The 24,705-nt window shown below is 45.0% G+C and overlaps 1 protein-coding gene across 1 annotated transcript in view; it reads right to left on the bottom strand.

Annotated features, from left to right (window-relative positions):
* LOC119455651 (cytochrome P450 3A8-like) overlaps window positions 1–16,441 on the bottom strand; it is a 30,406-nt gene extending 13,965 nt beyond the window's left edge. Inside the window, exons 1-10 of the mRNA XM_037717068.2 lie at window positions 16,219–16,441; window positions 11,688–11,784; window positions 10,801–10,853; window positions 9,507–9,603; window positions 7,277–7,393; window positions 6,443–6,531; window positions 4,811–4,956; window positions 3,968–4,083; window positions 1,704–1,848; window positions 38–198 (exon numbers count right to left, since the gene is read on the bottom strand). Of these exons, the coding sequence (XP_037572996.1) occupies window positions 38–198; window positions 1,704–1,848; window positions 3,968–4,083; window positions 4,811–4,956; window positions 6,443–6,531; window positions 7,277–7,393; window positions 9,507–9,603; window positions 10,801–10,853; window positions 11,688–11,784; window positions 16,219–16,286 (1,089 nt within the window). The 5' untranslated portion in view covers window positions 16,287–16,441. The remainder of the gene's footprint in view (window positions 1–37; window positions 199–1,703; window positions 1,849–3,967; window positions 4,084–4,810; window positions 4,957–6,442; window positions 6,532–7,276; window positions 7,394–9,506; window positions 9,604–10,800; window positions 10,854–11,687; window positions 11,785–16,218) is intronic.
* Between the last annotated feature and the right edge of the window lie 8,264 nt (window positions 16,442–24,705).

The following is a 24,705-nucleotide window of genomic DNA, read 5'->3' as shown; positions in this document are numbered from 1 at the left end:
GAACATGGCTTCGTTTTTAACGTGTACATCTACTTACGTGCTTTTCAATGCAAAGGTCGACCTCCTCTCTAAGCTTCTCCTGAACTTCCGGGTTCAAGGCTAACATGTAAAGAGTGAAGGCAACCAGGGACGACGTCGTTCCTTGGCCCGCAATTAAAAACATGAAGCATTGGGCCATGGCTTCCTCTTCGCTCAATGCTGGAGGAAACACAAGAAAGCCAAACAGTGCAACAGCATTACTAACTGCAGACGCTAGCTCTAACTTTTATTAAGATTACCCGTTTATCTGGCATGCTCTATAACGGTAAGCCGCACTGTATCATGCGCCTGAAATGCACACCCCGCATTCATGCATGATAGAGAATGTGTGTCGCGCGGAATTCGTGGATAAGCAAGAGCGGTAATTTAGAACAAAAATAGGAAGAAATAACCTGAAATACCATGAGAAGAAGGGAACTAGTGGCCACAATTTCGACAAACGAAAAACAGACATACAAAATCAGTTAGTACCGCTTAAAATATTAGAGAGCTTGGATACGGAAAGCGCGCACAGAGGTCACCGCAAGTTTTCTGAGTGCCTTTCATTGCTAGTTTAATATTTGCTTTTCGGTGTGGGTGATAATTGCCACGCTTTCAGCGGCTCTACGAAATAGTATTGCTCGTTTAACGTTAGAACTATGGTGGCATTTCAGGCCCGTGGACACTCCAGGCGCATTTCTGCCTTCCTCGTCGCCATCGGCGTCGCCATGATCCTCCGTACAAAGTCCAAGCACGATAACATCGTCGCCGCATGTCGTATGCTGTGTGGGCGAGTGACAGCTGACAATAGTCAGCTGACGACCGCGGCGCAATCTCGCGCGCGCAAGGGAGGAAAGCGGGGACGAAGCGCGACATCTTCCATCGCGCGCGAGGCACCGGGGAGAGGGGAGGGACGGGGGGATGCCTTATACGCCTGCGGCTGCTGCATACGGCACGGCCGCGCGGGCGCCTTATCTTGAAAGCGATCTGCGATCTGCACAAAGTGCGCGGTCGCGCGGGCCTCATCTACTAAGTTATCTGGGATGTGGACAAAGTGCGCCGAGTGCTGGTAGCCTCGTATGCGCTGTGCTTTGGACACTTAGTTCGAGTTGAAGCGAGAGGCAGCGCGAAGGTCAATTAGCTCGCTGCTGCTGCGCGTATCCTCACTGCAGCGTTCTGACAGCGAGCTACCCGCGGTCATCGAGTGAGATGCGGCCATGTTTACCTGTGCACGCGTGGCACCGCGCTTGTTAATTTAGTTAGTAAACGAATGTTTACAAGCTTATACGGCCGATAAAACTACTATCTTTACTTCATATAGCTGTCTGCTAATTTGCTATCGCAATCGATGCTTCGCCTTTCCGGCGATACTGCGACGTTCTTTCTTCATAATGAGTACCTTAAGTTGTACACCATCGATATGAGCTGACAATTCACAACATGAATTGCTTAACTGCTGCCAAGTGACTGTGTACTTCTTAAATCTATACGACCACATTTAGCCGAACTGTACCGCAACCGTAGCGCAGTCTGCACAACCTTGATTATCATGTATATTTGACGTCCGGTAACATCTTAGTCGAATCAATGACTCTGCCTGTTTTAAAATATCGCGGGGTACATCTTTCGTTCGTTACTGGATAAACAGTTGCTCAGAAATTCAAGTAAAAGCAGCGTTGATGTACCATTTGACGGAACGTCCTCCGAGTCCGCCAACTTCGAATCTACATCGAATATTCTGTCGGCCGTATCTGCTGCTTCCTTTGAAGTGTCTCCCGCACAAGTTCCTTGCTGGCAGTCGATCATATGCTGTAGAAAATCATCTTGCCTCTAAAGAAATGAGAATACAACCAGGTTTAATTGAAAAACCTTTGCGCTCTATGTGTGATTTATGTGTGGCACAGGGTAACAACCCTCGGCTTAATACGCTACACATACAAAAATACCCAAGAAAGTGAACGGTATAGCTTAATTGGTAAAGCATCGCACACGTAATGCGTAAGATGTGGATTCGGCTTGAACCTGCAGCAAGTTATCTTTCGTGCACTTTGATTTCCTATTGCCTTATTATTTCTACAGTTCAGTTAAGGTGTATATTGATCATATATTTCTATATGCTTTGTCTAGCTCCGTTGCCTTTTTTTTTTCGTGTGGTTGCGACTTTTCTCAAGAGTAGCAGTTCGGTGACAGACCTGGATATTGAGCACATCTGTATCAAAAGTTCGAAGGTGCTTATAGCAGGTCTCTTTAGCGGTTCTCACAACGCTCTAATACTCCCTACGAGACGAGTCACGAAAGATTACCAACTTATGTGCCTGGGTTCACGTAGTCGTAAAAGATTTATCTGATATCCTTAAATATGAATGAAAATTCTGCTAAAGTTATGTGCTTGTTTTTGAACGCGGTAGGTAAAGTACGTTAAAGGAAGCAGGATGTGCGACCTCGAAAGAACTTATTTCAACAACTATTATCAGTAGCACAAAGTTTCAAAGGCTCGTGTTATCAATTTATGTGAAAAGGCGTCGCCCAGTGCCACCGCATTCACTACTGTCTTCTATCTGTGGCGTTGTACCTACCCTAGCTATTGCAAACATGGAGTTAAGCATGCAGCATGGGAATTCTGTTGAATTCACGATTAAACAGGAAAATCTCCGTAACAAAGTACCAGTGAAAATTTGCTAGCCTTCCGGAAACACTACCATTCAATGCACGGTAGGTAATACCACAGATATTATCTACTTGCTGGTTTCCTTGTATCTTCAAGGGGTAAGAGAAGAAAGCGCAAGTTCAATCTGTAGAGAGCTGTGTCAGGGGAAATACAGGTAGAAAAATGACAATATTTTAAAATTACCATCCCAATGTGACGTAGCTGTACTAGTCTGCACCGTGAAGGCTCTGTAACGAGAGATGAGAAGCTCTTTCATAGTTAAGAAAACTCCTTTCTCCTGCATTTTTATTTGATTTGGGCGCACCACTGCTTCCAATTAATAATTTCTGTGCTCAAGTTCAAGATGTGCAAGAAGCAAGCCTTCCCGTTTAAAGAATTAACATATTTTATTTTTCCTTGATTGTACTATACTGCTAGCTCTGTTAAAAATATCTCATCATTTAATATGGCATTTACAATAACTAGGGTGGACAGAAAGTCTCAATCAATTTATGGAACACAGCTATAAATGCACTTTCGTCTGCTTTCTCAGATTTAAAGGGGCCCTGAACCACCCCTCGGGCTTGGTGAAATAACATAGTCCGCGGGTAGCATATACGCTGCTGTGAACATCTCAGCCAAGTTTTGCTGTCGTACGCAGTGCGTGGAGCTCGCAAGCGGAGCGCGAAGTCACCTTTCTCTCTCAAGCGCTCTCGTTTCAACAGAAGCCATGATCCTCTCTCTCTTCTGTGTGCTTTATTTCGTAATAAAGCACATTCCAATACGCGGCTGCTATGGGTAGTTGCGGTCGGCTAGACCGCGGCCGCCCCGGGGGGCCACCACAAGTCCACTGGCTAAGCTCACTGTGGCTCGCTGAGGACAACCGCGTTTGGCTTACGTTTAGCGCGTCGCAGGCACCAAATCGGAAGTCGTGGCGTCTACGTTAGCATCCAAAATGAAATTTGAGCTGCGCGCCACGTTGACATATCGAAGGCGGAGCGTTGCCGTAGCCTTCGCAGTGCAAGTCGTTGAAGAAGGAACGGGAGAACAGCGGAGACCATGTTTGATTGCCAATAATTCCGCTTCTGTGAACGCATTGAAGTACTTTTTGCAGCAAAGTATTTCTGAAATAGCTTATTTTCACTTCAAATGTCTTTCTCCACTTCGATAAAAAGTGGTTCAGGGCCCCTTTAACTTACTAACCCCACTGAAGGTGCAATTTATCATCATAATCTCCGCACCAATAAATCATCTGAGCAATCTTCCGCGTGCGTGTGATGCTGAACTTCTGCAGGTACTTACGATTTTTGAATCAATGCGGCCTTTAATCACACGCTGGCACAGGCTCCGAAAGTATTCAAGAGTGTCTGGGTTGAAAAACTTCAACCTGAAGAATTTTGCTACTCCTGGCAGGAGAACTGTAGTACATAAGAAAACGAGTGACTTGTGAAGAGGTGCTCTTACACGGAAATGCGCGTTATGTACATAAAAATATAAATGCCACAGCACAAAGAATTGTCATATATGGAGTAACGGAGCAAAGTTGTACTGCATATTGACTCGTATGAAAGCTGCAGCGCTTCTAAAATTGGAGGAGTACTTCTTTTCGGGCTAGGTGGTGAAACTATTACATAGGTGGCGCGAACCAACACATACAAAGATGGAGTAGGCAGGTATGTGTGTGTGGTAATTTGCGCCCCTATTCCATTAATTTCTAAAATTGCTTGCCACGTGTTACCTCCAAATCATGGAGAAGCTCGTACAAGGTATACGTAGCTTTGTCATGCAGCCCAGTACTGGGCGAAAAATTTCGCAACGAATGAAAATTGTCGTAAAATTCTGAACACACGAACGCTATTTGAAAGGTGTACATTGTAAATACTAAACAGCGGCGAGTGGGTCTTGCTCAAAGAGAGGACAGAAAAGTAGAGTTGATTATCATTTTGTGTGACTATTGGAAGGATACGGGCGGAGCCCAGTGGAACTAGCGTTAGTAACACTGCTCATTGTAAACGCAAACAAAGAGACGGCTCCAATAAAAATGGCTGTCGTTCACCGATTATCTTAGTCATAAATAAAAGAAATTAACACGCGGGCTGAGGCACGAATCAACATGTTCAGTGCTTATACGGCCGATGTACTCACAATGCACGATGAGCGACACTGAGAAGTTCGTGCCGAACACCTTCTTGGCATAAGTGACGAAATCATTGGTCTGGTCAGAATGGGAATCCAAGCGGGTTCCGAAAGCGTACCGTGCGATCAAGTCCAAGGTGAAGTTACCGAAGAAACTGCAGTTCCAATCACGAACCAATTAGTGCTAGCAGCGACATAGACATTGGAGAAAAATATCAACAATGTGGTTGTTAGCCCTGCAGTGTAAGATGATGCACACGACAAACTCTTATTCCAGACAAATCATTTTCGCTCAGCACTCAACCTGCCTAAGTGGCGAAGAAGCTAATATTGGCATTGCTTGTGTCAGCTCTCTGTTATACCAGTTAATAGCCATTCATAGCGGAACTTCACACAACCGTTAAAACCCTTCGAAAACTGATAATTTTTAACAACCTTAACATCTCCTGACAGTTCCGGTAGCAAGCAGAGAATGATTGAAAGGCAGCGCTAGCTTCCTATATATCCGCTACAACTCTGTTTAGTTGCGGCTTCTGTACGCTACCTCGTATTGACGACAGACCATTGTCAGAACAAAATTTAGTATACCGACCTCATAAGCCGTCGCAGCAGAGGGCTACGAATGCACTGCTACAGTTATTATTTACCCCAAACCTGCATAAGCGATTCCAGCACTGGCAAATGTTAACTGTTATCTAGTGCTGTGAGCACTAGTGATTGTGTGCATGCGCTGTTTTTCTCTCTCATATTCATCATCATCAGCCTATATTTATGTCCACTGCAGGACGAAGGCCTCTCCCTGAGATCTCTAATTGCCCATGTCTTGCGCTAGCTGATTCCAACTTGCGCCTGCAAATTTCCTAACTTCATCACGCCACCTAGTTTTCTGCCGTCCTCGACTGAAGCTTCCCTTCTCTTGGTACCCATTCTGTAACTAATGGTTCACCGGTACACCATTCTACGCATTACGTGACCTACCCAGCTCCATCTTTTTCCGCTTAATGCGGACTAGAATATCGGCTATCCTCGTTTGTTCGCTGATCCACCCCGCTCTCTTCCTGTCTCTTAACGTTAGGCCGAATATTTTTCGTTCCATCGCTCTTTTTGCGGTCCTTAACTTTTTCTCGAGCTTCTTTGTTAACCTCCAAGTTACTCTGTCACACACACACACACACACACACACACACACACACACACCACACACACACACACACACACACACACACACACACACACACACACACACACACACACACGTGTGTGTATATATATATATATATATATATATATATATATATATCCTTCTTATCTTCTACGTCCCCTTCCCCGACCCCCCAGTGAAGGATTATTGCAAACCGGATTTTTGTTTTGGTTAACCTCCTTATCCTTACTTTCGTCTCTATCTACCTAAACGGATGATTCCGTAAAAATCTCCTTTTCGGAAAATAAAAGTAGCATGAAGCAAGGAATATCGCAATACATGCAATACCTCAACCGTCTACTTAGTAGATATCTAAACAGCCGCTGATGTTAAGAGTGTTATGCTGATAGGAGGCGAGAAGGAAAATTACGGATAGCGCTGACAGGGCGCAGTGCAATCACAAGGACGATAGCGGCTACATGGCTCTATATCTTACGTACTGTCCCAGTTCAAGATCTCGTTCTTCTTCAGCTGCCTTCTGAAGATGACACATCGTAGACTTGGTGCAGGCTTCGATTTGGTGCTCCATCTGGAAGACGGTGTCAGCGCAGCAGGACACAAATCTATAAGCATCGTACTTCTCATAGCACGACAAACTACTTTCTCAAACGCTGTGGGTTGCTCAAGTGCGATTATGGGCCCTAAACAAAGGCGATAAAATTACTGGTATCGGCAAGATGAGTGCTAAATGCTTCAGTGAACAGGACCATTAGGCTGATGGGCTCTCGATTGTTAGTGTAGCTCTCATAGGAGGTGTAGATAAGCAACCTCCGTGTCTGGATATTTGCACACGACAAAGAACATATGGCTATAGAATTTTAAATAGTAGTTCTCTCCACCTCAAGCAGCGTCCATGATACTTTGAACCCTGTTATGGAGTATAGAACACATCATATTTTGTAAAAGTGCAGCTTTCGAATTACAGGAGATATTGACGATTTCTAAAGAGACTTCAAAACTACACAAAAATGCTTCCGTCCTCCATTTCTCCACTAAACATGGAAGTCGAAGTATTCTGGGGCGGTATTCTTAGACGACCCTTTTCGGGGTTAATTTTCACTTTTGCAAGAATTCGCCGGACTAGAGCACGAAGCGTCGGCGTCTGATAGGGGCGACGGCGTCCCTGCAACTCTACTAAGATGGCGTGCTTGGCACTGTGCCAAGAATGTTGTCGCTCGTAGACGCCGATGCGTCTGTCGCTAGTTATGCGAAATATCACGAAAGTGAAAGTGTTCCCGAAACTGATCGTCCCAGAATACGGACCCTGTGCTTACCTTGCGAAGTTTTCCAGATGTAAACGCTGGCGAATAGTACTTCCGTATCGTCTTCCATCGAGGGTAGGGGATCACACTAAGCATGTAGTCAAATAACGGCTCGCAGAAATTAACTGTCTGTAAAGGAATTTACCGGACCAAGCGTTTTGAGTGTGTCCAGTGCTTTTGTCAGTGTATGATACGCTGCGAGACTTTTCGTAACGCAACACCAACTACCCCAACGCTAAAATTTGGCGAAATAGGCATCTTGAAAACGCATATTTAAGCTTTTCAAGAAGAACACTTGTTTTTTTTTTTTCTTTCAGATTTTCAATAATACCCAACGAACGCCAGACAGCTGTACCAAATGTGACAAATGTAATAAAATCAATATACCCACGCATTATTAAAGTACAGCGTGAAGCCATTTTCCATGCAGTTTCACAGACTAGGGGTAAACTCTTGCTCCTGCTGTCATGTGCATTTATAACCAAACGTACGCAGCCAGCGGCACAAGACACAAAAATCTAAACTGCACCTAGTCCTGGCACAAAGCTGAACCGGCTGTCTTTAATTGAATGGGTTGAGACTCGAGAGAGAGAGAGAGAGAGCAAGGAGAGCAAACGCAGGGAGGTCAACCAGACGAGCGTCCGGTTTGCTACCCTACACTGGGGGTAAGGGAATGGGGAATAGAAAGAGGAAAAGAAGGAGAGAGTTGATTCCGACAAAACCTGCCTGCATTCATACCGTACGGGATATTTGCGCACTCACATTTTAAAACATTAGTGCAATTTTAGCATGATGCATCGCGAAGCAGGGTCGCCACAATAAATAAAAGATATTTACAGCGAATGTGCTAGCCTCTAGTTGATCGGCATTTCTAGTGCCCGGCGTCCGTGGGCATAAATGTGGGCCGATCCCGAAGGTAGTACAATACCGGGCCGACCCGCGGTGGAGGTGAATCGGGCTTCAAAGCACTCAGCAAAGTGAGGGAAAAAGTGCAAACATTCATTGGAATCACGCATACAACATGCAGAACAGTATAAGTTACAATACAGAACAAGCTCAAAACAAGCATCCGAAGCACATAATTGATGATAAGGCGCTCGTGATATAGCAATGCGAAGCACGTAGCACTCCCCGCATACGTTTCCCTGTAAAGATTACTGCTGCGCAAGCTGCCGCGGCGAAGGCAGCTTGCGACGTGGGGAGTGACGTCACTAGCCTTTCGTATATAAAAGAACCAGCTTAGCAACTGATTTCATTGTTCTTCTTCTTTCTGGGGTCTAACGTGCCAAAACCAGTTCTGATTATGAGGCGTACGCCGTAGTGGAGCGCTCCGGATTAATTTTGACCACCTGGGGTTCTTTAACGTGCACTACAACGCAAGCACACGGTCGTTTTTGCATTTCGCCTCCATCAAAATGCTGCCGCCGCGGCCGGGATTCGATCCCGCGATCTCGTGCTCAGCAGCGCAACGCCTTAGCTGACTGAGCCACCGCGGCGGGTCGATTTCACTGTTCTTGTAGCACCGCTATGGGCGGCGGCGTGATGTCAAAATTACCATTACTCCCATTACTATACTGTTACTCTAAATTACCACTACTACCACTAAAGCAATGTCATTGCATACCCAGCTCAGCAGTTGTAATGGTGGTTTTCAACAGCTTCGCTGGACATCCATTTTCGCAGGGCCGACATGGCGCGTCAATTTTTCTTTAAAGTAGGCTTTCAAGCAGGCCTTCAATTAAAACTCCATTAAAACGAAATTGTCAGCTGCTAAGTGAGGGCCTACTTTGTGCGCATTTAAATCAGGTATTGCTTTCATATATTCCCCAGAATAGGAAAGGGGGGGGGGGGCGTATCATAATTTATAATATTTTTTTAACTGGTAACATCTTACAGAAAATGGTCGACAAGGGCCACGCGGTATTTTGGCCAGCGCATACTTCGCTCATAAACAAATGCCGACCACTATGACACGGCGCAAGCCTCCGCTGCACCATTATCATGGCATTTGTTAAGCTTTTTCGAGGAGCAGCTTGAAGTTATCGTGATGAAATCAGAAAATTCATGCGCGTAATATTTTTTTACAAACTTTTATATTAACATATCATATTACATTGCAACGCTTCATTTTATGAAATAACATCGTGCATGTTGTCGCCCTCAAGTAAGCGGATGAGACTCGTAAGCGATTCACTGCGACCGTGCCAATATTAACCAACAAAAGCAGATTAGCTGTACTTACACGTCTATTGGGAAGGACAAGGAAGTCCTTTAGCAGAATTTGCTTGAGGAGTTCAGGCTCTGCTACAAAGAGTGACGGCTTTCCACTTTCAAACATGCTGCGCCAGCCGCAGAAAGAAAGTGCGGCAGATCAGGTAATCGCACAAAAACATATCGGCACCACAGTAAAAGTTCCTCGTGGCTCTCTTAATGAAGCAACTCTCACGCGTTTATTATAACAAAAAATACAATTCGTTCAATAAATGCGCAACCATCGTCGACACTCAAGAAACCTAAAAGGACCAGGTCCTTCACACTCGCACGGCAGCATCTTGGAACAAATAACACGCCAGCACTGGCATGTCATACGACAGCACCAACTCCGAATTTTGAGTCTATTGACGGTTGCATTAAAGCAATTCGGTATCAGCGACTGAATTGTACTTTTATGTACGCAAAATTTTCCTCAAGATGCGCATATAGGATGAATGACTTAGCCTCCCAGGTTCTTGTATGGGCTTCCAAAATAACGCACCCTGGAAGTGTATATGGTCGTAACGGTGTATACGGCATACGTACACACACACGCACCAGAAGCACCAGTGATGTCCTTAACGCAGAAACTTCTCTACCCTTTTCTATCAGATAAACATGATACTACTGCCCGTGATTTCCCCCCAAGTTTAGTCCAGTTCACTGGAAACGGCTTCAGTACTTCCAATAGCTCATACATGTCTCCAAAGGCCCCGATGACGTTCATAGCAAGTCAATCACAATAAGGGTAAGTGAAAAATACTGTGTTTAAAGAAAAATTTTGTGCTGTTCTCTTTAGTTATGACTTGAAAGGATCGCAAATACATGCAAGTTGCTGCGCTCGCGATACTTTCAAAGCATATGTTGCCCATTCAAGACTCATAATACTCAGTCGTTCATATCAATTCACCGAATTCCTTTTCTTTTACAGAGGTGCAGTACATGGCTTTCGTGAAGAGAAATGAAGCCAATGCGCCCTGTGATATCTCTGGTAGGCATTCAGTTTCATCCGGACTGATTGAAAGCTATGGAAAGTGAAGCGAACACTGCTTCATCATCGCAAGCTTTCAAGCCATCAGAGTTCGATGGCCGCGACACCAGGGAAGGAACTGCAATGATTTTAGTCGCTTCGTTTCTTGAGGCAAAGACATTATGTCCCTCTTTAATAAGAGGCGTTTGGTAATAACGGCAGCATTCATATCGGCCGGAGGGAGAAGGCAGGTTTCCTTAATCATTTCGTAACATTATGGAATTATGTGACAGGCCTCTTTCAGTCAACTCACCCGTAAACTCTTCCATACTTCTTGTAGCGCTCTAGGTCCAACTCGTGAAAAGGCTGCGCAAGGAAAAGTCTGCTTAACGAATACTCGTAAACGACGCTTTCATTTACAATTACATCATGAAAGGATACAAATATAGGCATACACACGTTATACCTGCGACCACACGCCAGAAAGCTGAAGCAATCATTGCGCTGAGTAAAGGACATCTACGGCTTTGTTTTTGGCATGAAGTATCTCCGAACAAGGTTAACAATATGAGGGCATCACTCTCTTTGTTATAACAGTCTGACAAAAACAAAATTTGTCGGAACTTGCATAGAAGCAGAAAAAGTAAGCATATAAGGTGCCAAGCGACCATTGAATGACCTATTGTTAATTGTGCGTGAAATTGGCACCGTTCGTTTTATTACTGTAATTTTTTTAATTAGCGAAAATATAGGCATTACAGACGAGAGTTCTTCCATGGTGTTCATAAACATCTCATTTCCGCTGATAATCAGCTCGGGAAAGAGCGCTTGAATTTCCCCTCTACAACTGAGCATAATTCAGATTTTCAGGCCACGACTACATATGCAATCTGCACTGATAATACCTCAGTTGCAAGACAGACTTTGCGAAAAAAAAAAAAAACACTACGATTCATATGAGATAGAATTCTGAATAAGAGAAACTCCTCGCTTTCCTGCAGTAATAAGAGATCATTAAAATGCTGAATAATAGAAGGTTTATGCTTTCCTAGAATAATATAACATAGAATGCTGATTATTGAGAACTTAATGCTTTGCGAGAGTAATCTCAGGAGAATGCTGAACAAAAGAAACCCTGTTTTCCCAGCGCTCCAATATTACCCAGGCTAATGCTCAAAGAGATGCAAATCTTTTATTCACCTTTCTCGTGATCCGAAGCATTGGACCAAAGATCAGGGCGTAGCTTTCATGCGGAACATTCTGTTTCTTCCAGTGGTTTTTATATCGGGATACGCGACTGCAAGCAAAATAAGTTTCAGAGTATTATAGGCTAAACACTTTATCAGAAGACGGTGGCACAAATGTCGCTGTCCCTGCCCAAGTCTTCGGTATTCTGGCATTACACAATGGCCCTAAAGGCCAAACTATACACGTACGCTTGCGACGCGCGAAAGCTCGCGCCTCGCGAGGAATGGCGGTTTGAACCTACAAGACGCGCGGCAACGCGCGCGTGCTGGCTCACTATTTTGCCTTGGTAGACACCGTTTCGTATTTTTGTGAGGCAGCCAGAGCACTGATATTCGTCTGGAGAAGAAATCTATGCTCGTGGCGCGCTTCGGCGCGTACCATCTGTCGTACACCTCATGCGCATGCGTGAGGAGCGTGGGCGCGAGCTTTCGCGCACCGGCACGCGTACGTGTAGTTTGGCCCTAATACGCATGCCATGAAATCAGAAGAGATGGCTTCCGCTTACGAAGTAACTCGAAACAGTCGGCAGGGAGCTGTTCTGGCAAAGTAATAATAGATTTACTGTTGTCAGATTTCCTGAACAGCTGCTTGCCGGTGTGTTCCCCTTCTGCGACACCCCATTCATTCATTCATTCATTCATTCCTCATACTTGTTCCGCATACGACCACCACCAAGTTTTGTATTCAAAACTGTGTTTCTTTTTCGTTTTTTTTTTTGCCTTTGCCGATGAACACAACCTTTGTATGATGTAGCCTGCTACTGTTGCCACAATTTTAATTATCCCCATTTGTTTTCTTTTAAGGGGGTTTTAAGCACTTCAATTAGCAGACATTTGATAATTTCCTACGGCGCCCTCGAAGACCCTACAATTCTGAAATTTCTTCAGCATGTTTTTCCCAACTCGCAAACTATTTCTACGACGTTTCATATTGATAGGCTCCTTAGTTCGTAAACAGGAAGAGCTCTATTCCTGAAACAAGCATGGAGAAAACCAATTAGCACAAATTGTATTAGTTTGTATGGTGTTTCCAAAGTCGCCATAGTTTCTACATTTCTCAGACAGGTTGCGTCCTTTCACCCCTCCCACACTTCCTTATTTTCCACAACACTCGCCTTATTCCTAAAAAAACAAACAAAAAATTACCGCAGCTTTCACTCGAGGCGCAATGCTATAGAGACAGTGGAGCTGATGGGCACCTAGCTATTCCTTGCTTTTGGGCTAGACTAAGCACTACCAAGTCATCCCCAGCGTTTTCCGCAATTTATTGATTATTGATTGATTATCGATTAGCTATGCCAATGAGTGGCTATCGATTGGCTATCGCAAGGTATTGACCACGTATTTAGGCTAGGCTAAGCACTACCAAGTCATCCCCAGCATTTCCCGTAATTTACTGATTATTTGTCGATTATCGATTACCTACTGATTGGCTATCGATGACTGACTAAGCTTAAGTAGTCTCAACCATGCTTTGCTAGACTTAGCCAGGCTCAGCTTCGCTAGTTCACAGGCCCGGTCCCGGGGTATGTGCCATTGCGTTTGGACCCTTTCTGCACTGCCGCCAGGATCGGCCCACATTTTCTGTTCGCGGTTGACACATTACGCCCGGCTTAAACTGCTCCGCTGTTAAAATTCGGCGGTTTTACGTGCCAAAACCACGATTTGATTATGATGCACGCCGTAGTGAAGGACTCCAGATTTATTTTGCCCACCTGGGGTTGTTTACCTTGCAACCACTGCACCGTACAAGGGCGTTTTTGCATTTCACCGCCACAGAAGAAATGCGGCCGCCGCGGCCCAGATTCGATCCCGCGCCCTCGGGCTTAGTAGCGCAACGCCATATAGCTACTAAGCTACCACGGCGGGTCGCTTTATTCCCACCGAATTTCATTCTGATACGCATGATCATTCTGTCGTAATACCCCGTTGAATACCATGTAGAGTTAGAAAGCGTAAATAACAGATATTCGTGTACACCCGTGAGCAAAAGTATACGGACCAGGGGTTGCGCGACAAAGCCGATTTTTTCCTCTGCCTGTGAACGCAACTTGAAATTGAGGACTGCATTCCAAACTTAGCATTGCGAACTGCTCAGTGTACTCGTCAATTGCAGTTTATGCTTGTTAATTACGAAGCAATTCAACTTTTTCGGCGACCCTGTGGTCCGTATACTTTTGCTCACGGGTGTACATCCACACAACTAACCTTGACGACCCTTACCACTGACATGCCCAACACTCCCACCAAATTTCATTGCATTAACTCCTATGGCTCTTGAATACGTTTGCATCAACGGTTGGATCGGACATTCGCAGTAGACGCTTGGAGCAAACATTCTCCATACGCATATACTGCAGTAATAGCTTCTCTAGTTCTCTTACAACTGAAGGATATTGCAAAGCAGCAGTTCCAAGAAAACGTAATAGAAACACTCATTTCAATCACTTTGTATGGCGGCAAAAGGAGACGAAAAGCTGCTTGTAATTATTTACGGTTTTCTCAAGCTTTCTTTACGGATTAATTGCGGAACACTCCGTTCTTGCATTCTTTTTGTTTTCATTTTAATTAGTATTGCTCTTAGCCATGAAGCATGCCAGCGTGTTGCTGGCATGAAGCCCCGCGCCTACTGGTATCATGTTTTTTTTTTTTTTTTTTTAACCAGTGATAGATACGATACATTCTTTAGAGTATGCTGACACAATTTGGGCCCCGCACGCTTACAGAACGCTTACAGAACTTAGCATTCAGATTCATATATTCGCAATTATCGCGTCAAACGAGCATTACGAGCCTACGCGTCAAGGCTAACATACAACCACTAGCTCAAACTAAAATGATTTCCAGATTAAAATTTCTATACTTACTTTATCACGGCTCCTATCGAATACCACAAGCAACATACATTCAAGCGCCATTCAGACATTCTGCCCGAACGAATCATAATAAAACAATACGACACACACCATCCCGGTCGTAATAAGTTAATAACACTCACAAGTACTCTTTATTCCCACACGCCAATCCCATTGGAACATGCTACCCTCTGGTGATGTATACTGCTCATCTGTCAATGCATTTATTGACAGTATTCAAAATGTGGAATTAGAGTAGTAATAAAGTGACTGATGTTGCCTGTATTTCATAAGCAGCCTCTTGTCGCTGCATACTTATCGTAAACGTTGCTTTTCCTGCTTCTACGAACCGCTCCTTTAAGCAGAGTGTGTGTATTTATTGAATATTTTCATTTTTGTGCGTGCTTATGTTCTTTGTTTGGATACAGTGGTTTCACTTTTCTCTCTTTCTTTCTTTTTTTTTTTTTTTTTGAACTTGTATTCCATGTTGTAACCACTCCTGCATGGGCCCGAGGAGGGCCTGCATTATTGTAAAATAAATAAAAAAATAAGTAGAATCGAATAACATAGAATGCTGCGCCGGGCCACCCGCCTGGAAGTAGATATTCTGTCGCCACCGCTGGCTTCGGTGAGGCAATAAGCGATGGAGGGAGCGGGTGTGAGTGGGTGAGGGCGTTGCTATAGCGGCGGGAATCCCGTGCCGCTTTATTCGATTATGCGCCACGGCCAAACATTGTGCGATTGCGCCGCATGGGGACAGGCAGCGCCACAAGTGGCCCCAAGGTCACGAGGCGGGCACATCGGCACGTGTCTACGGCGGCCACGCGGTGACGAAGCTACCGCGGTACCTCAAATTATAGCCTACATTTTTTTTTTCAGCATAGTTTACACGTGAATCCGGAGAAGGTGTGAATCCGGAATGATTTGTTCACTGCACTATTAGGCCGCAGGGTCTGATCGCCGACTCGTGACATCGGAGACAGGATTTGGAATGGAGGGTGGCAGCGTGGTCGTAATCTTGCCGTTTACCCCATGCCACTTTTAACAGCAGCAGCTCTCGGAATGTCCAATGTCTCAACGCCAGTTTGGTCCAAATGTTAGCGTTTTCCTCCATGATTTCACATTTTGTAGCTCGAATAGCACACGTCGCTGTATCGCGTCACAGTATAGTATATTACAAATAGTGCTGCAGCAACACGTCAGTGACGTAGCCAGGAATTTCTCTCGGAAGGTGGCAGATGGGTGCTGTCACACGTTGTTTTATGCCAGGTCTCCTGGTTCACAGAAATTTAAGGGGAGTGAGGGGGTGGGGGGCGAACTTGCCGGGTACGCCCCTCGCCCCTGCCTATGCCCTTGCACCACTTTTATGTGAACCTCAGTATAGAAATACTTATACATAATTAATGGTACTGAGGTAACACGGCTAGTTGGTTGTTACCTTGGTCGCATTTCATTTTACTCGTGTTTAGAGACACACCTACGCAGATTAGCAGCGAACACCAGCCTTACAGCAGATTTAGTATATACTCTACGTACGGTAACTCTACCTCACATGTCATCACGACTACACCGCAGTAAAATATTTGTTCATTTCTGTCCAATTTAGAGGAAAGAGTGATATGTACTCACAAGTAGAGAAGAACTGCCAGCGTAAATATCAAGACGACCCAGTCCGGTATTCCGAAAAGCACAGCCATCTCAGTTCAGGGCCGTAGCAAAACCTTTTCCTCCTAAGAAAATCCGGTCCTTGCCACCGTGTAAGCCGAAGTGTTTCTGAAAAAAATTTGAGCGCGAGCGTCACATTCGCAACGTCGCGCCCACTTGCGCCAATGTGCGCATTGAATGGTGCGCCGCTCCTATCTGCTGCTCCGTCCTTTTACCTTTTTTTTTTTTCTATCTCTCGTTTATTTTTCTGTGTTACAACGAGAGACGAAAGCAGGCTAATGAAAAAAGCTGCCGTGACGTGCTGCCATCTGTTGCCAGTCAAATGACCCAAGTAGACGTCCTCGCCTTCACCCTCCTTCCTCACGTGTCACGTGCTCGTATGAAGTGGCGCCTTCTACGGCCCACATCAAAAAGCAGCCGCTGGCGCGGCAGTTTAAAAAAAGCGAAATTAATATACACGCACTTATTAAATAGACGCATGCTTGGTAGGCATGGGCATTTTAAAAATCACGTGTGAGATAAATATTTCTGCCTAATATCGTCCTTTAATAGAGTAGGCTAGTTTTCAAACAAATCAAACAAAGCTGCTTCATGAAAGAAATCATGAAGAGGATATAAACATAAACACACAAGAAGACACAATAAACGAGCATAGCACAGGACATCCATCTTTATTGTCTCTTTCAGTTTGCCTGCTACTACGGTTGGTTTCGAATTCTGGTTCTTAAGAACAGAAGCTCGGTGCTCTAACCATCAGAACAGAGACTTTTATGTATTTATTTATTTTAATTGCCACATTGGACAACATAAACACAACAAAAGGTACATACCAGCCTCTAGGAATTAGTATTGCAGGATCCCGTTAAAATTCGCGCGTGTTTAATAAAGCTTCAACTCTTGAGAACCATTCAACCTCTGGGCGTCGAAAGTGTTACACCGCTACAATCCTACAGATGATTTCCTTGAAATATATAGTCTCATCAGCTTCACGTCTATTTAAGCGTTCCGAACTGCCATGCCAGATCGCCAAATGCTGTGAAGGCCCAAGAGCATAATGAGGTCAAATGGAAGACCATCCTCATTTTCAACTGGCCAAAATCCGATGCCAAAAACGTCCACAGGGAGCCCTTTTTTGAGAGTATCTTGTAAGATGCCGCAAAAGAAAAATTCATCGCAACAATCTAGAAATACATGCTCGATCGTTTCTAGCTTCCGACAAACAAAACAATGAGCCCTCCTAGGTACAAAAAATTCCTTTTCCTCCAAATAAGTCTACACATCTAACGTATGTGTATGCAATTTGAAGTAAAATGTTGGGACCCTTCCTGGTAGATTCATGCTTTTAACTCGTTGAAGAACATTTGGCCATAGCCCTGCACAGTATAGTGGGATCTATACAGAGAAACTGGTGAGACAATATCACATAGATCTATACAACAAATTTCCGCCACACAGTCCAAAGGTAGTCTAATGAAAAACGAGCCTGCGGGAAAAATACGCGACAAGTAGACCTCTTATAGGTATCCACCGAGGCCTCCTGGTGTACTTTCCAACCCGACTACTAAATTAGGCAATGCTCTTCCCAGTCTAATTTGACAAACAGTCCGCAGAAACGGGTCTGAAAGAACTCGTCATCCTGGCCCTGCGAAAGTGGATTTGCAGCGAAGCTGTTGAAAGCCACCAGTACAACTGCTGAGGCGTGGTATGCAATGCTTTTGGCTTTAGAGTAATGGTAGTAATGCTTTTTTAGAGTAATTGTTGTAATGGAAGTAATGGAAATTTTGACAGCCCGCCGCCGCCCTTAGCGGTGCTGCAACAATGTTGCAATCAGTTGATAGGCTGGCTTTCTATATACGAAAGGCTAGGGACGTCACTCCCCCCATCGCAAGCTGCCGTCGCCGCGGCAGCTTGCGCAACAATAATCTTTATCGGGAAACGTATGCGGGGAGCGCAACGTACTTCGCATTGCAAGTAGGCGCAGTAGCGCCTTATCATCAATTATGTGGTTCGGATATGCTTGTCTTGAGCTTGTTCTTTATTTAAACGTATGCTGTGCTGTATGTTGTATGAATGATTCCAAAGAATGTGTCCACTGTTTGTTTCACTTTGCTGAGTGCTTGTAGACTCTGCTTTACGGGGGTATGAGTCATTGCATTTGGGGGTATGAGCCTTTGATGATGATAGTTTTGTGTCGACGTTACGCCACGAAGAAATCCCGGGATCCTAGCCATAGACGTCATCATCAGCAGCCTATATTTATGTCCACTGCAGGACGAAGGCCTCTCCCTGCGATCTTCAATTACCCCTGTCTTGCGCTAGCTAATTCCAACTTGCGTCTGCAGATTTCCTAACTTCATCACCCCACCTAGTTTCCTGCCGTCCTCGATTGCGCTTCCCTTCTCTTGGTATCCATTCTGTAACTCTAATAGTCCACGGGTTATCCATCCTACGCATTACATGGCTTAACCAGCTCCATTTTGTCCTCTTAATGTCAACTAGAATATCGGCTATCCCCGTTTGCTCTCTGATCCGCACCGCTTTCTTCCTGTCTCTTAACATTAGGCCTAACATTTTTCGTTCCATCGCTCTTTCTGTGGTCCTTAACTTGTTCTCGAGCTTCTTTGTTAACCTCCAAGTTTCTGCCCCATATGTTAGCACTGGTAGAATGCAATGATAGTACACTTTTCTTTTCAACGAAAGTGGTAAGCTCCCCCTCAGGATTTGGTATTGCCTGCCGCATGCATTCCAACCGAAGTTTCGTTGAGGTTCGTTGAGACCGCAATGCTTGCTATGCAAGGACCAAGATAAACAAAACACAAACGAACTCCTTGACACTTACTATATGTATTCGATTCATATTCGAAGAGGTTAATGTTCCCCCACCTCTACTTTAAACGTTCGAAATGCTGCATTTGAGGCCGCAAAACGTAAATGTACGAGTACCGTATTTACTCGCAGATAGGTGGAACACGCCCCCTATATATTAATCTTGCCCAGAAATAAAAAAAATCCTCACTCGAATATAGGTCGACCCATATTGCCATAGAAAAAAATGAGAACTTTGAACATGACACCACTTCATTTGCCGTAAGCTCGGCTACTAAATCTGGGTTGTCGATGCACAAGCTGCATCGACGTCGGATCTGCCGGAGAAGACGTCCACATCGGATGTTTCGCAGGCGTCCTCGGCATCCCAAAAGACGTCGTCCTCGTCGGGTGCCGTCGAGTGCATTGGATATTGCCACGTAGCCTGCATTCACGTACCACGCCGATCGATTTGAACACCAAAAGCGTCCATCACGACACGCGGAGTGCGCCTGTCTACCAGCCTGGGTGCGCACGAGCTCCCACCGAGAAGCTGCCCCACCAATGGAAAACGACAGTGCGTGGCTTCATCGAGGAAGGCCGCGAGCGGCGTTCGAGGACAGTGGCACGCGACAGAGAACGTTTTCGACTGCTTTCGCTGCGCAGGCAACAGAGTGATCCTCTTTAGCTCTGGGCACAAGTTCGCCCCTTAATAAATACTTTATTTTTATGAACCTGTGCTGACTGAAGTCGCTACAATATGTAGCATTTCTTAAAGCCAGTCTGCATAGACTTCAGAATGGCATTATACGGCGAGTACGAAAGACGAACTTCCTTAGCTCATCGCTTTTGCTAGCTTTGCTCCCGAATATAGGTCGAGAGTCTTCGGTCACGAATATAGGTCGATAGCTAATTTTGGGTAACATTTCCGAAAGTAAAAGTAGATTGACTTATATTTGAATAAATACGGCAGTGCATTACACAAACCTTTAGTGCACAAGGTAGTGCCTTTACATAGAAGGGAATCCTTGGTTGGCGCCGCCCATTCTGCTGATACAGTAAGAAAGTTACTCGCCCAAGCTTCCTCACCCGAGCTTCCATTTTATCAAGAAAGTTACGCATGCCACGGAAGCTCAGGGGAGAAATACATATGCAAATATTCTGCCGGATATATCTAGGACAAAAATGGAGTCCCTGTATATGGCTTGTTCTAATGCATCCGACGCACCGGACCGAGATCTTTCGTCATTCGTCCTGGAAGCACATGCGCGAACTTTAAGTATAATTCGAATATTTATATCAGTCGGTTTTACTTTTGTACGGCATGTTCCTTTCAATCGTTTCTTCGCATTTGTCTACACGTGTCATCGAGCTCTTGAATACTTAAAACGATTCTTATCTACATACATATGAAGCGTACATATATCAAAGTACCCTGTTCTTTCATCCTTGTAAGCGACGAAGCTGGCAGAATTTGCATATTTTTAGCCTACACTCGCATAGCATTCAGTTATGCCGCCAGCGTAGGACCGATTTCAATGTAGATGTGAAAAGCTCCGAAGTTTCGAAACAAATAAAGACGGTACTAAAAGGCTTTTTCAGGCCGTCTATTCATTTCTCGAAGACTATCGTTAGGGTAAAGGGGAACCTTCACCTGGACGTTAACCAGGTGTATTTCGCCATTCTTACACTTCACCCGCAAGCGGTCAGGTAGGTGAGAAGAGAAAACCTTACCAAGTAAAAGGGAGATCAAACAAGATCCCTCGCAATAAATATGTTAATCGCAATGCCGACACGCGGTGATTTCTCGACGCCATACGACTCCCAGTCTCAAAGACATCTTGCTCTCATTTACATATGTAGCTACACTGCTGTTTCTCTATGTAGCCGATTGCTCGACGTAGTCCCCGCCGCCTGAGCCGGAAACCATGTCCAAAGGGCACAAATATGAGATGAAGAATAGGAATGATAAACAGGAGATGAAGGGGCGCGTATGGCACCTGGCGTCTTCCGGCGAAACGCCGCACGCGACGCGGGAACCGCGATGTTGCGGAACCAGAGGAACGCGTGCCAAAGCAGTCGTGAATTTCCGACAGGTGGCACAATGCCGCTACGGAGGGGCGGTGGGGGGGGGGGGGGGGGGGTGCTTAGGTGAGCACCACAAAAGCCGGTCACTCGAGCGCGTTGCCGCCAGCGCGACAGCGTCTCCGCACCATTCACACGCAGTCAGCAAGGCGTGCTGAACGCGCAATGGTGGGGCGACGACGGCACGTGGCGCGTGGCCGAAATAAAGAATAATAATAACATAAATGCGGAACTGTAGGATGAGAAGATTTGGGGGAAGAGAGGGAGAGAATGACAGTGGGAGCGGAAATGAAAGAGCAAATGTTCTTGCCATCTTTCATCTAGGCTTCCACAGCCGCGAAGAGCCCCTAATAGCTGAGAATCTAGGTTGGGCTCAGAGCGTTGAGCAGCCCCTCGCGAGAAGCTGACAAGCGCGCCTAGCTCTCCTCCCATTTTTTTCTTCGCAGTTAACGCGAGGCCTAGGTGATCCTAATGCTAAAGTCATAGACGCAGTGATGTGGACGTGAGCTGGCAAGGAAAGGTACGGTGCGAAAACCCGAGCCCTTTTGAGAAGCCTACGAGACCTCGTCGAGTGCGGTGGTGGCTTGAGCGGCTGTGCAAGTTTCATTGTTCAACGAAGAACCGTTCATTCTTACTTCTTCCTCCTAATTTTTTTTCTGTGCAAGCACTACGGAGAAACCTCGTGGATCGCTAGAGATTGCCATGTGCCGGCAATGACACCTGGCAGTGACATTAGGGTTATAGGGCACAGCACCCGACTGTGTGGTTGGTGGTTTCCGTGCTGACGTCTTTCCAGCTGCGAGGTTGACAAATCGGCGACCCCTGTCGCGTGCCACGTCGCAGACGGCTGGGTGGAGGAGAAGACGTTCGCGCTGGAAAATGCGCATCACTGAGTCTATGTGAGTAACCAAACCCATTCGCATCAATTTATTAGACAGCGCTGCAGTGTCTGGTATGTCTTATGTATGTACGTATGCTGCAGTGTCTGGTATGGGTCTAAAACCTCCCGGAAAGTGCTGTTGTTACGACCATCTATTTCGGCTGTAGGCAAAAGCTATACCGACAACTCTGCAGCAAAGAATTACACAGCGTTGTCGCTAGTTTTCTTAACGGTTTCCTTTTAAGACCACAGTACTCTGTCGAAACATCATTTCTACTGATGCTGGCCTGTCAAGTGTGACATATTTGATCGTACGCCTTCGCGTGCATTGATTTAAGCAAGTAAATGTGAGAACGGCGTAACTAAGTGGCAGTTCCTTATTTGATTGTGTTACTATTAAAAAGCAATTTATGTTACTAAACTCTTCGTCATAAAGCAACCATGTTGGCATAAATACCTTGATCTGGGTGAGATGGCTAATTGGTGACATGGAAGATCGTGCAGCGCAGTCTACTGAGCTGCATAAGCATTTGTGTCAACAACCACGTGGATCTGAGGGACGCCGTAGTGGGAGACACGGGAGTAACTACGAACCCTAAAATTTTTTACCTCGCACCAAACTTCAGTACACGAGTATCTTTGCATTTCGGTGCTGCTGATGCATCCGCAGTCATAGGGAATGTGACCCGCGACCTCGGGGTCGGAATGCCACAAGGGTACCTGGGACACCAGCTGCCTGGAGCTCTTTGAAACTATTTCTACAGCGTTTAGCTCAGGCAGCTAACTAGAGCTCTCTCGTAAATAAGTTTTAGTTAGCTAATAAAGAAGTTCTTTATAGCTGTTTGCACTTGAAGTAGGAAAAAGAAACTAGGAGCGCAAGGGAAGAGGACAATGATCTGCGCTGATGCTGAATAACAAGTGCTAGGCGCCCGTTACCAGTTATGGCATAGTCGGAGGTGGATGTAAATAGAGCCACACGGTTTGCAAGGAAGCGAGCAACGCCAGTGCCACCTGCAAATGCATTTTACTTGAAGAGACAACGTAATTACAAGCAAAAATGATTGAAATATTGCATAACGTACCTCCTACACAGTGGGATAACTTCCTCGTTAAGCTTGCGGCGGCTACAACATTGCTGAACGGCTTTTACGAGATCGCGAGGACAATCTTTCAGTATTGCTACAAATTTTTAGAGAAAAAAAATATTGAAATAATGTGAGATGCGGTACCGTTTTGAGGTCAACGCCTACGACAGGCTATTTACGATACTGAATGTCGTAGGCAGGCGGCAGTTTGAAATGACGTGAGCGACGTTATGTTATTTTTTAAAGTTTTATTCCTTGTCACCCTCCAGTTGAGGCGTGGCCTAAACTTTGGCAGGATTTTCTTCGAAGCTAATATGGCACTTCTAGCAAAGAAGCTTGACGCGTTCGTCGTTAGCTCGAGCAGCGAGGGTGCTTGCGTGTTTAGATTCGCGACACCGTTTCAGGGAATAATTAATCCGCAGCTTTCGGACCCTCAACGCATGCATCAGTCTGATAATACATATATAGACTTCAACGCTAAAGTTATGCATTATAGATTTCTTCAACCTGGCTTTGTTTTCTTATGCGTTTCGTCACGCGTGCCTGCAGCAGTTCTGTCGGACTTTTATACGGCTTTTTTAATTAGCTGGGGGTCTGGGGGCCTGTGTTATAGGTAGGTTTATCATTCTGATTCTGTTGAGGTCATAGAAAGTATTTTGTCCGTGTTACATTTTTGGATACGGTGATTAGCTAGTGGTGGTCACGGGAGTCTGTGTCTGACACCCTAGTATATCTAAAGATTCAACAAGGCTTTCGTAGATGTTGGTTGCTGCTAAGTGAACCCTAGTCCATTCTTTTATTTTTTTTTTTTGTGGTATTTTCTGCAGGGCCCAAGTGACTCTTTCGGGTGGCATAACAGACAAACGAACTAATGACAGTCTCATCGAGATGCACGGCAACACGAACACACACAAAAACCTTATAAATGTTCCTCTTCATCCTGGAACAAGCAATACATCCCATTGCCGGAGCAACAAGCAGTGTCAAGTGATGTCAAGCATTACAGTAAACACTAAAATGGTGGTGAGGATAGACACCTTACCAAAATAGAATACCATTCCTGACCAAATACGATTTGATAAAAAAATCCTTTAGTAGAAAATAATTTGGCTGAAATTTGTTTCTGGGGAAACTGTTTATACGGCGTTTCGATCCTCTTATATGGCGTGTCTTTTGTTAAAGGTATAGCGCAGTAAACCGCACGAATCGTGAAAGTTACCAAGCCGACTGATCTTTGAAGTCGACTACAAAAATAGTAATCGTATAGCAAACATGCTAGTTCACTGTTCTCTACCTGCAGTGAAAGTACAATTTTTAGCTACTCCGCATACGTCAGAAAAAAAAAATCTGTTTAGTGAACACCACGAGACAGTTTGAATAATTACTTACAGCTTGAACCTCAACGCATTGCTACCTTCCAATGTTACTCTAACGCGGCACAGTGTAGTTTTGTAGGATGCAGAGCCTGATTTGAGAACCTACTTTCTATTGCGACAGATCTTTTCGCCAGTGGCTTCACAATTTAGAAAATTACCTGCAACTGTAATAACAACATTTTAATTTCTATTTTTGGGCAAATTTTCGCCGAAAGTACCC

Source organism: Dermacentor silvarum, chromosome 6 (assembly GCF_013339745.2).
Source record: "Dermacentor silvarum isolate Dsil-2018 chromosome 6, BIME_Dsil_1.4, whole genome shotgun sequence".
Lineage (NCBI taxonomy): Eukaryota > Metazoa > Arthropoda > Arachnida > Ixodida > Ixodidae > Dermacentor > Dermacentor silvarum.
Note: the sequence above shows the minus strand (reverse complement) of the source record. Positions and strands in the feature narration are given on the sequence as shown.